The following is a 12,126-nucleotide window of genomic DNA, read 5'->3' on the forward strand; positions in this document are numbered from 1 at the left end:
AGCCAATTGCCAAGTATCTGAATTTGGATCACATGACCATGGGGATGCTGCAATGGTTGTATTTGTGAAAAATGGTTGTCACATTTTTCAGTGCTGTTGTGACTTCAAACGGTCACTAAATGAACTGTTGTAAGTTGAGAACTATCTGTACACAGACCATTCTCCCAGCATTGGTGTCTATGTCAGCAGAGATTTCATCAGTTCTAATTTTGAACCCAGAAGGAATTTTAATCCAAAAATGTCCAAGGTCCAAAAATGGCTTAGTTCTGGAAAACAATGGGAACAAAAGTAAATAATCAGCCTCACATTTTAGTAGTAGAATACCAACTGAGAAGGGAGTTTACATTGTGGACACTTCTCTCTATTCTATTCCTTGCAAGAAACGTTACACATTGGGTAACATTAGAAAATAACATCCTTCCATTCCACTCTTTGATGCAGCCCATTTTTACCAACTCATCATGGTACACATGGAGATCAGTCATTCCAAAAGTTTCCTCTCTTAGGAAGCAGCAACTTTCAAACATTTTATAATTTCCAATCTTGATTTATCTGCTAAGGGATCTTCATGATAATAGTGGCCCCTTATGTGTAGTTTAGCTGGAGCTTTTTGGATTAACCTCAGTAAAACATCTCAACTTTCTACTCTCAGCTTGTTCATCATATGGGAATGATATCCAGCATATTTGAGCTTGTCAAAACTAACTTTCCAGATCATTGTAGTATTCATTGGAATGCCAGTTGAAATCCTTTGTTATTTTTGCTCAAAGCCCTGCTTTAGGTTTATAAAATTAATGATGTATGTATTCGTATATACTATAAATATAGACATAGGCACACACAAACAATGTAGCTGCAGTCAGAAAACCAAGGAATATTGGGTAAAAGCAGGCTGGATATCTCTAATGTGTGCACAGATGCCATTAGTTTCAGACACACAGAAAATATGTCCGGCAACTCTACATCACTCCACAAGACTTAAAATTAACCGTAACCATGAAACGTCATTGTAGAAAATGGCAAGCTGTTATCAAAACTAACAGAAATGTGATATTGATAGCTATGATGGAGTAACAAAAAAAGCTAAACACTGTTCTCAAGAGATGTACACTGCCTTTCAGAATTGACAATAATTTCTATATAGAGGGTTGAACTAATTAAAACTGGTTTCATGTTGGTTTGTTCTCATTTAAAATATCTCTATAGTTCTACTTTTTCCAGGCTGTGTTCTCTGAAAGAATCAACCATGTCTAGTACCACTTTATGAGAGATGCAATATAATCCGTATCTTCTGTTGAGGTTCCTCAGAGGAAGAACAATAAGCTTGTAGCTGCTGAGCACTTTATACCCATCCCTCAAGATCTAGCTAAGATCAATAGATCGATTCCCTGTTGATTTTAGCAGCCCAAGTAGAGAACTCAAAGCCAATAATACCCAGCTTTTACTCTGGCACAAAATAACAGGATATCCATTATCCAGACAGCATTGTGGAAATGAACAGAAAAAAGAAAGTGGAAGAAGAGGCATTTAATTATATCTGATACATATTTTACTAAGAAACACAAAGGTGTTTCTATGTTGACCCATTGTCCATTAAATTAATGAACACATTCTCTCCTGGGTCATGTCCTAGGACCGTGATGGCAAACCTATGGCACGTGTGCCACAGGTGGCACGCGGAGCCGTATCAGTGGGCACACGATTTTCAGGCCTTTTGGGCCCACTGGAAGTCGGCAAACAGGCCATTTCCGGCTTCCGGAAGGCCTCTTGGGGGGGGGGGAGGCCGTTTTCATCCTCCTCAGACTCCAAGAAAGCCTCTGGAGCCTGGGGACGGCAAAAAACAGGCGTACCTGGGCCACCGTGCCATCGCGTGCCAAAAGTGGGGGAGCCTAGAGGGTCAGGGCGCATTGAATTATGGATGTGGGCACGCGTGCGTGCGACACCCCCCCGTGCTCCTCCCACTTTTGGCACGCGATAGCAAAAAGGTTAGCCATCACTGTCCTAAGAAAAACTATGCTGTTTTGCATTGGACTTTGTTTGTCTAGGATATAGGAAAACAAGGCACCTATTTAGAGTCAAATTGCAGACTTATTAGCAGCAGTGATGAGTATCTTTCCCCATTTATTAGTTTGTGTGTTTTTTTAAAAGACTTGGGCCATTTTTTTACTTTTTTGGCTTTGCTTTTTTTTTTTTTTTTTTTTTTTTTTTACAAGTCAGGACTTTACAGAAGTTTTGATTTGTTTTTGTTTTTTTAAATAATTCTTTGGCATTGTGTGGTAGCCCACAAAAGTGTAACAGCACTAGGGGGAACTGTGAACAAAGCATAAGGCTGGAGTGAGAGAGAGAGAGAGATTACCAACAGTATAAAAATTTTAATCACAGATTTTCAGGATTATTAATAGTCATTACATTACATTGCATTATAAGAAACAATTCAGAAACATCAGTTATGTCACAGGCGATGTATTTCCACGAAATCCTAAAAAACAATTTTGGTGGCCTTGTGCATTGCTTTGTCTGATTTGCTAGTAATGTTCAGGATTTCATTAAATTGCTCTAGTGTTCCTCAATTTTCATGCAATGTGTTGGGCAGTCTGATGCAATGATTTCCTTTGAATGTGTATATTTCAAGATAAATGGGGGGGGGGGCGGTTAGGCCTGGCCTGTAATCAGCACCTCAAAAGAAAATAAATCTATGTTAATTTACAAATGAGTAACATCTCAGATTAACAAGGTGTTTTCATTGCAAAGCTTGGTAAAATTTGGTTTTTTATGACAGTGCCTTTGTTGTCAAATCCACATCTTGACTACAAAGGAGCAAACATTGTAATCCTGTATAGAAATGTGGGAGGCAATTTGTGATTGCTTTTGTGAAATATTGATAACCACTATATATCATCATTCAACATGATTGCAAAACATATATGTTCATGGTGTTTAATCTCTTTCAAAGAGTTGAAAAAGTCTTACCTTCTGTAACACAAATATTTTGAAAAGCTGTGAAATGTGATAGTTGCATCAACTAGCAAATGGAGAAGAAACTACCAAACCAAAAAAAAAAAAAAAATCAAGGCTGATTGTAGAATTAGTACAAAATGTAAAATAGCTAGAGGGCAGAATCTATATACTAATCAAAAATATAATACACTAGAAAATATAACAATCCTGATTCTGCCTACAGTAGTAAGTTCCCTTTTTGTTTGTTCAATAGGGTCTATCTTGACATGATTAAGGGCTTGTTCTGTACTTCTATATACAGTAAATATAGCTTTGTATACATAACTATACCTCCTTTTATTTAACAGATCATTTCAGCTTCAAATAAAAAAACAAAACAAAAGAATAAAACAAAATCCATTGCAATACTTTAGGCCATTTATTGGTAGAGGCATAATTCTTGCCACGCAGTCATATGTTCTCAAGAGGCAGCATATAACCAGATTCATCTACATTTTCAGCTGATAATTTTATTTGAAGGCCAAGAGTTATGCAAAAGGTGACCCCTAATACAACTGAAGTTTATGGGCCTAGCATAGAATAAGAATGCTCTATCAAATACAATGGCTTAGTTAGATAGCTGGAAAGCTTCCTAAACCCCCTGCTAAAATAATGCAACCCTGCATTGTGTAAGACAACCTTGCAACTTTTAAGACACATATTTTAATTATAAGGAAATCATCTTGTTTTTCTGAATGGGAAAAGAATCACTAGAGTGAGATGTATGTATCTGCAGTAGAACCAATTGGTGCCTTACATCTTTTTTTTAAAAGAGTGACACGAGAAGGTTGTAAAGACTACTGATATAATCTCTAATGTTGAGGGACTCTTGAGAATATTCCAAGCTCTATGTTAACAAAAGAAATGCAACGCAAACCATTCTGAGAACAACTGAAACATTCAGACACAAGTAATACAGCTTTGTTCTCTTTACTCGGTCCACTTTATGTTCCTTCCCTTCATCGCCTTAACTCCTTCCCCCAGGGATAATAATCCTCTGTTCCTATTATTCCTGTTAATAATTATGAACTGTAAATGTTGCTTAGTTATGACCTTTGCATATAGTTTTGCGACAATGTTTCTTTACAATGCATACTAATATATTATGGTTATATATATATGAATATATTTAATGACATGTGGGGAAAAAAGTTGTGGATTTTCTTATGTACCCACCCTTCTTTTACCTTCGTTAGATGGGATGATATAATGAAGCAGATGGAGCATGTAACAGTGCAGAATCCACTTGATAAGACTAAATCCAGACATCTGTCAAATAAACTCTTATAAACTTCTACCCATGGCAGTTTCTTCTGTTGCAGCAGAATGAACAAAGCGACACTTCCTTTTCAGCTTTGAGGGAACATGAGCTCCTCTTCTGAAAACAGCTAGTCAATTATTAACTTGCAACTGGTTCCTTTAATTAGATGAGAAGCGGAGATTCCATCATCCAAACTCTGTGTGGTAACTCCAATATATACTGTATAAATGATGTATCTGCACAATTTCATTTGGATTTATCTGTTCACCCAACACATATTTTAAGTTTAAAAACACTATTTATTTGATCTGAAAAAAAAGTTTAGCACACACGTTATCTCCATATAACAAATAGGCCAGTTGGTATTAGTTTCCCAATTCTGCAAGCAAATATCCAGAAAGTCTTTAGAGCTCAAAATTCATTTCAACACAGGAGATTCAGCTGCTTTTCTCTAAGCTTGGCTAAATTTACTGGATTGTTATAAAAATGAATCATTTTATAAAATTATAATAAATGGTAATTATTTATATAATTATAAATAATTATATAAAAATGAATGGATTATTTCTTTTCAACATTTAATTTAGGAGACAAGCATCTCAAGGAGACAGTTTTAAACATTTTTCTCCAAGGAGAACTACCTGTTGGGAAAATAGCATTAATCAATACTAAAGATCGGGGGATAAGCCAATCTTTTCTGTGCTTGATTTACCTAAAAGCTATCAAGTCACTCTGATCCCTTTTTACTTTAAATGAATTCATAAGCACAGAAAAATTTGACCTGTTCCAGCTTCAGAAGTGAATTTCTCCAGTAATAATGAAAACCTAAACTGAAATGACCAGAACTCTTCAGTGGAAAAGTGACCCTCCTACCTTTCAGTAAAAAGGAAGCTGCTCACTCTGACTCTTCATTTCACCACAGAGTTGGAAAGAGCTCATAAGTCATCTAGTTTGATCCTTTGGCTCAATGAAGGATCTGCTAAAGAATTTGGACAACTCGATATTTGATTTGAATACTTCTGTTGAAGGGCAACTATACTTCTACACAAAGCAACCAATGGCATCAGTTGAGAGTTCTGTCCATCAAAAAATTCTTTTTATATATAAGCTGAATCTACATCCCTGCAACTTTTATCAGCTGGTTCTGGCCTTGACCTACAGATAAATAAGACTACTCCTTTCCCCACTCAACTCTTCCAGTACTGGAGACTAGTAACATATGACCCCTTGGTCTTCTGCAGGTTACACAGATTCAGATCCCTTAACTGTTCCTCATGGACTTGGTTTTCTTTGGTATCTCCTCTGAATTCAATGCAGTTTGTCATGGACATTCTTTTGCAAGTAGAGAATGACCAAGAGGAGTAGAGTGAGCAGGTTATTTCCTGGGAACTAGATTCTATTGCTGCTATTAATACATCCCAAAATAGAATTTCCCTTTTTTTTTTTTTTTAGCAAATTCAATTGTGATGTATTGCTCCATTGCTCTAATTAATATCACGAAGTATATCCATGTATAACTGTCTATGGATATTGTCAATCATCCAGGTCATGAAAAGTCCAGTTGCCTTTTGAAAAGCATCTTTGCAACATCCATGTCTAATACAATTAATTATATTATGATAGTTTGCCTTTTTTGTTTGTACAATTGAAAGGCAACTTCTTGTGATGGGTCCCCTATGGTGAAAACCTCTGGCAATAGAAAAAATAGCCTTTCATATCAGCTGGTCAAACATTTCATTTGCAGATTTTTATCCTATCTTTCTAATAAATATATCGATTTGTTTTTAAAAAATTGAACCTTTATCATATTCAATAATGGATTATCAATTCTATTCGGTCAAACATGGAGTAGATGAAATACTAAATAACACACACACAAAAGTTGACTAAAGAGTTTCAGCCCTATACTGGAGTTGTAGATAAGGCTCTTAATATAGTTTTTGTTTGAAATCCTCAGATCTCATAGCACAGCATTATTCAACATATATCAATACTACATGGGCTAGAATGTCATTAATCCTAGATATTCAAGAACACAGATAAAGGCTTTAAATATTTGTGGCAGAAAAGGATAGAAAATAAAGTAAAATACAAGATAACAAAAGAAATCCTATAGATTAAAATGGCTTCTATTCAGTCTTACTGCCTTGCTGTCCATTATGTCAATATATATATACAGCAAAAATAACAATATCTGGACATGGATTAACACTGGGGTTTTTAATCCAGTGTTGCATACATAGAAAGATGTTGATGCAACAGGATTTGTCTCCCTTGAAGCCCTGATCATTCTCCCAAATGTGCTTTGCTAATCCTTCACTGTAGATTTTGAGTGTTCAGGGCAAGTTACAGAGAGACATAAAGTCATTTTCCTGCCAATTCTGTTAAGAGAATAATTTTCATTTACTTTCAGAACATGTATATAGAAAAAAACACATTTTGAAACTCTGGATATCTACACTAATTCCATTTCTTCCCTGCTATTAATGTACCTTGGTAAAGAAATCCAGGTATTTAACATAATATGTTTGATTCTACATTTTTGGACAGAAACTTCATCTTTTCTTTCCAAAATATATATCTGATAGCTACCATTTTACAATAGTTTTTTTTTTTTTTTTTTTAATTTGATTTATATGCCGCCCTTCTCCGGAGACTCAGGGCGGCTTACAGTGCGTTAAGCAATAGCCTTCATTCTTTTGTATATTTATACAAAGTCAGCTTATTGCCCCCACAAACTGGGTCCTCATTTAACCTACCTTAGAAAGGATGGAAGGCTGAGTCAACCAAATAGTAATTGCCCTCTGACACAAGTCAAAGATTTTGTAGATTTTTTATTTATTTGAAAGATGTTCACTCTTCAAAAATGGTAGTTTCTCTTGAATCTTTGACATTCTCTCAGGAAGAATCATTTATTTCAGCAATAAGGAACTAATGTTAAAAAGAAAATGCTAATATTTTAATTAGACACTGCAGAGATTAAGAGAAAGTTCCACTTAGTACTATTAGAAGCATTTATAGACGAAGTATTTCTTTGAAATTAATTTCAATTTATGCCTTGAAGTTTATTCAGATGAGTCATTTCTTTTCCAATTATGTTCTTGAGTATACAAAGTTTTATACAGAATTTTGTAAAATCTTTATGCAGCTCAGGCATAGATCTGTCTCTCGTAGTGGAGTGAGAACAGCTATATCCATGGACAGTGCCAACAACAAAGTGGGGTTGTCCTTGCTATAGATGACTATTAATACTTAGTTGCAAAATGAGATAATCTCTGATTACTTTGTAGGCCACACAGCAACAACCACAATAGCAATCAGCAATAATACGATCACCACCATCATCCCTGAAAAAAACCAAAAACATAAACTAATTATTCTTTGTAATTATTTTAAATCTCATAAATAGATACACTTTAAAGAAAACTCCATTGGAGAAGAATAGATTTATTTCTAAAAGACAACATTTGATTTCTCAGTTTTATCAATTCAACCATTCATTCTCGGGGGCCATTTCAAAAACATTTCAGTGTATTGCCTGTTTTGATAACTGATGTGTGTATGGTTTAATTGTATTAGCTAACTCTTCATTCCTCTTTGATTTATGAAATGTAAGTGGAAACCTATGTCTCAAGATATTATAGCAATAGAAAGAATGACTTTTATATTCTGCTTGAGAAATAAGTATATTTCCATTTTGCTGAAGAAACACAAGCATGGGAGATAGAGTTTTATAAAAAGGTATTTTTCTAACACATTCCCACACACAATTTTAAGAATACATGCACAAAAGACCACATTAAAAATTCTCAGTATTTAACAAATTAATTCAACATTCCTGCTTTTCTGCCCAAGCACAGGAAAATGCATGTAGTCTCCCATCTCAATTTCTATAATTTTACATACAGATTCAGTTTAAGATTAGCATAAATACACACATATGAAATTATTAAATAAATCCTATAACCCCTAGTTATAATTTATTAATTATATGTTTATTAATTGCAATCAGTTTGTATGTAGTAGCTGAAGAACTAACTTAAAAAATGCATGGATTCCACTTTCATATTTCTCCTCTTTAAATATTTTAAATTAAATAGGTCAACTTTGAAAAGCCCAGCTCTCTTTTGTTTTGTTTTCTTTTTTTTTTTAATACTACAGAGTTTCATATTTAGATGCAATATAATTTTCCACCATTTTGAGGGGGAAAAACAAGTTACACCTTGAGCCATATGGCTGACTTGGTATCGTTTTTCTAAGGTCAGGAAAAATAGTCAAAGTACTATCAAAATACTTTGCCAAAATACTTGGCAAAATGAAACTTTGCTTCCAATCACCAAATTGTTACCCATCCCTAAATAATTGCTCATCCCTGACTTGCAAACACACCCAGTTGCCATTTCTCTGATCTCTGGGAAAGGGAATCTCTAAGCCAAACTAAGCCTCTGGGAGGAAGAGAGCCATCTAGCCTGCATTCATTTACTTTCCTCTTAGGCAAATTAACTCAACAGAACCTAGGCATGTTGGAAGGACAGTTCTTTAAAGATACAATCCCCTGCTCCAACTCCAGTTATGAGTAAAGCCATTTAAAAAAGAAAAGGAGAGAAGGTAGTCAAACACATAAAACCCAGCATGATAAAGTAAACTTCTGTAACCAGATATACTGTAGGTATAAATCAATCAATCAATCAATCAATCACTTCATAAACTCAGTCTCTCAAGCTTCCTCATTCAATAGTATTCTGCTCATTGATATTACTTGACCCACTGAGCTAGCTAGGGCATTAACACACATTGGCACTATCTTTATTTATTTATCTCCAATGGAGATAAATATGAAGACCTAAGGTAGGTGAGAAGGAACAACTTTCCCATCTGGGAGTCTTAGGTGTTTGCAACAAGGATGCTGACTGGAATATAACTGTACTAAATTAAACAATTCAGGCAAAGCTTGCCAGGCCCAGCCTCCCCAGGGTCCTGTTTTGATTCAGTTTGCAGCTCATTATTGAGAGTCAAAATAAGGTTTAGGACAGTGATGGCTAACCTTTTTGCTGTCGCGTGCCAAAAGTAGGGAGAACACGGGGGGTCACACACATGAGTGCCCACACCCATAATTCAATGAGCCCCACTCCCACGCATGCGAATGGTACCCCCCCGCGCTCCCCACACTTTTGGCATGAGATGGCACGGTGGACCTGGTAGGCCTGTTTTTCACCTTCCACAAGCTCCAGAGGCATTCTAGGAACCTGGGGAGGGCGAAAACTGCCTTTCCCACCCCCCGGAGGCCCTCTGGAGGCTGGAAACGGCTCATTTCTCGACTTCCGTTGGGACCGGAAAGCCTGAAAATCAGCTGGCCGGCACGCGCATGCACACTGGAGCTGAGCTAGGACAACGCTCGCATGCCCACAGATATGGCTTCGCGTTCTGGGCCACCTGTGGCACATGTGCCTTAGGTTCACCATCACGGGTTTAGGAGATTCAATTTCCAATTCCTGTGGCATTCTTTTATTATGCTGTTTATGTTAAAAGTATGCATGTGTTTTGTGGATAACTCTCTGATATTTATTACTGTAATAGGCACAGTTTATTAGTTAAGAAAAATATTTTGATAGTGGTTTTTCCGATATGCTTCTCTGTGCTGATTTTTAAAACAATTACTTTAAATTTTAGCTCATTTACGTTTTCATTGCTACGTTTATGTTGGTCCATTTCCTTACTATATTTGATGCCATTTATTCCTGAAGTGTCTGACTAGCTAATAATGAAGAATATCTTTAAAAAATGATTGAATAAAAGATAAACCCATCCTTACAAAATAGTCAAAACTCCCAACAGCATCACAATGGATCAAAACCAGAAAAACATACTTAATTACTTGGCTAAGGGAATTCTTAGAGGAGAAGGAGGGCTATCCAAAACACATAAAGAAATTATGGGCTGGAGTTTGGTTCTGTGAACATTCACACAAACAAATGCGGAAGAGATAGAACTGCTGAAATCCATGGCTGGGATGAAGGGAAGCCTCTAGAGGGGAAAAGCTATACTAGTCTGAATGGATGGATGAAGAAATGAGATCCATGTCGTGAAAGAAAACAGTATATATATATAAAAAAAGAAGTTACTTTTGTGGTGACTGAAATTAGGCCTCCAAAGAAAATATGCAAAGTCCTGCAAGACAAATGTAAACATCAATGTACCCCTGAAGTGAGTCACTCATTCAAGCTTATTTTACTCCCATCCATTGCAGAAAGGCTGCACAATGGCGGGCACTGTCTCCTGCATTACAAAGTTTCCAAGAGGCAAAGCTTGCCAAGCTGCTGACTTCTCCTGGTGCTTTTTCAGGGCCTTTGGAACGGCTGAGTGAGATGCCTAAACAAGTGCAAAAGGAAATTCAGTTTTCCAGGAGAGAGTGAGGAGATTCTGCATGCTGGAGGGGGAGCTTGCTGAGAACCAGGCAAGGCCGCTCCTTATCATTCTGCTTTTGTCTGCTTGCAAATGAAGAACAGAAAGAGCTGACAAAAGGAAAGACTGGCAGAAATAATATTCATTTGTTTTCCCTTCTCTATCAAGTATTGGTTTGCTATAAGTACTCGATGAGTCTATCGAGTTAAACCGGTACAGCAAAAAAGAACCAAGACACTAACAATATCTGGTAAAACTACTATCCTGCCTGCTTCAATGCATAAAAGTCTTGGGTTTGCAGAAACCGAATTTGAATGAAGGTGGAAGGAGGGACAAGTTTAGTTTTCAAGGAGAGCTAGAATGTGAGAACTGTCACAGTGAAATGGGTTACAATGGCTTTTGGCAGGTAAAGCCTCAAATCACAAAGAAGAATTTCCAGAAAAACCAGCTGTGTTTTGTTTTCCCCCAGCGAACACAATAAAGGATCCTGTTGCTCCTTCAAGATTAATTCATTTATTCCCACTTCAGTGAAGATCGTTCCTTGGAGATCTACAGAGCACTATATCTAAGCATGTTTTTTGGAAAGGATCACAACAGTTTGTTAGTCTGTTATGGTGAAACAGAGAATGTACTTAAGTTTTCTTAGACTTATTGCATTTTCAGTGCAGAGCAAGACAATATTCACAGGGTGTTCGGAAAACAAAGTGCCTGAAGATTAAAACACCTGGTCCTGTCAGCTACCGGTCAAAAGATGCTCTCAAAGTGAAGCTCTACTTTCTGTCTTCGTGGGAAGTAGAAAAAGTGCAGACAGCTTGTTGTTTGTTACATAGCACTTTAGCCTGAAATCACATCTATTTGGATGACTGTACTTGTAAAGACTTGTTTGACCTAACACATACTTTTTCAGAGATCTTTGTAGATGTGGCAGCCTGGTTCTTTTGTTTGTGTGCCGTGTTAGTATTGAACATTTTAGCTGCACAAGTGTCTCTTTGCCCCAAAGAAGAATCATAATATTGGTTTTGACCTCCTTTTTATCTGTCACATAAACAACCTTAAATGTAGATTCTGAAGATTGCCATCCAGAGTTATGGAAGCCATGAACAAAATTCAAGAGCAGGCCTTGTAGAAAGTTGTTGAAGACTTGGAAAGTTACTACAACAAACATGAGAGCCAGTTTGGTACAATGGTTGAGGCATCAGGGTAGAAACTGGGAAACCTTGTGTTCTAGCCTTCTTCTTAGGCACAAAACCAGCTGGTTTTGCGCCTAAGTAACTTTCTCTTAACTCTAGGAAGAAGGCAAGGGCAAACCACTTCTGAAAATCCTTGCCAAGAAAACTGCAGGGACTTGTCCAAGCAATTGCTGAGAATTGGACATGATTGAACAGGAGAAAATACAAAAAAAACGTACTGGTTGTAAAGTCAAATCTCCACAAGATCAGATCTGCAAGTATATTGGGGTTGAGTTC

General features: G+C 36.6%; 1 protein-coding gene across 1 annotated transcript in view; it reads right to left on the reverse strand.

Moving 5' to 3' along the window:
- Nucleotides 1–7,302: 7,302 nt before the first annotated feature.
- STX8 (syntaxin 8) overlaps nucleotides 7,303–12,126 on the reverse strand; it is a 73,679-nt gene continuing 68,855 nt past the window's right edge. The window contains exon 8 of the mRNA XM_070934490.1: nucleotides 7,303–7,605. Within this exon, the coding sequence (XP_070790591.1) occupies nucleotides 7,538–7,605 (68 nt within the window). The 3' untranslated portion in view covers nucleotides 7,303–7,537. The remainder of the gene's footprint in view (nucleotides 7,606–12,126) is intronic.

The sequence above is a fragment of the Pituophis catenifer genome, unplaced genomic scaffold (assembly GCF_029215685.1).
Source record: "Pituophis catenifer annectens isolate HBS135680 unplaced genomic scaffold, rPitCat1.0.hap2 SCAF_2, whole genome shotgun sequence".
Classification (NCBI taxonomy): domain Eukaryota; kingdom Metazoa; phylum Chordata; class Lepidosauria; order Squamata; family Colubridae; genus Pituophis; species Pituophis catenifer.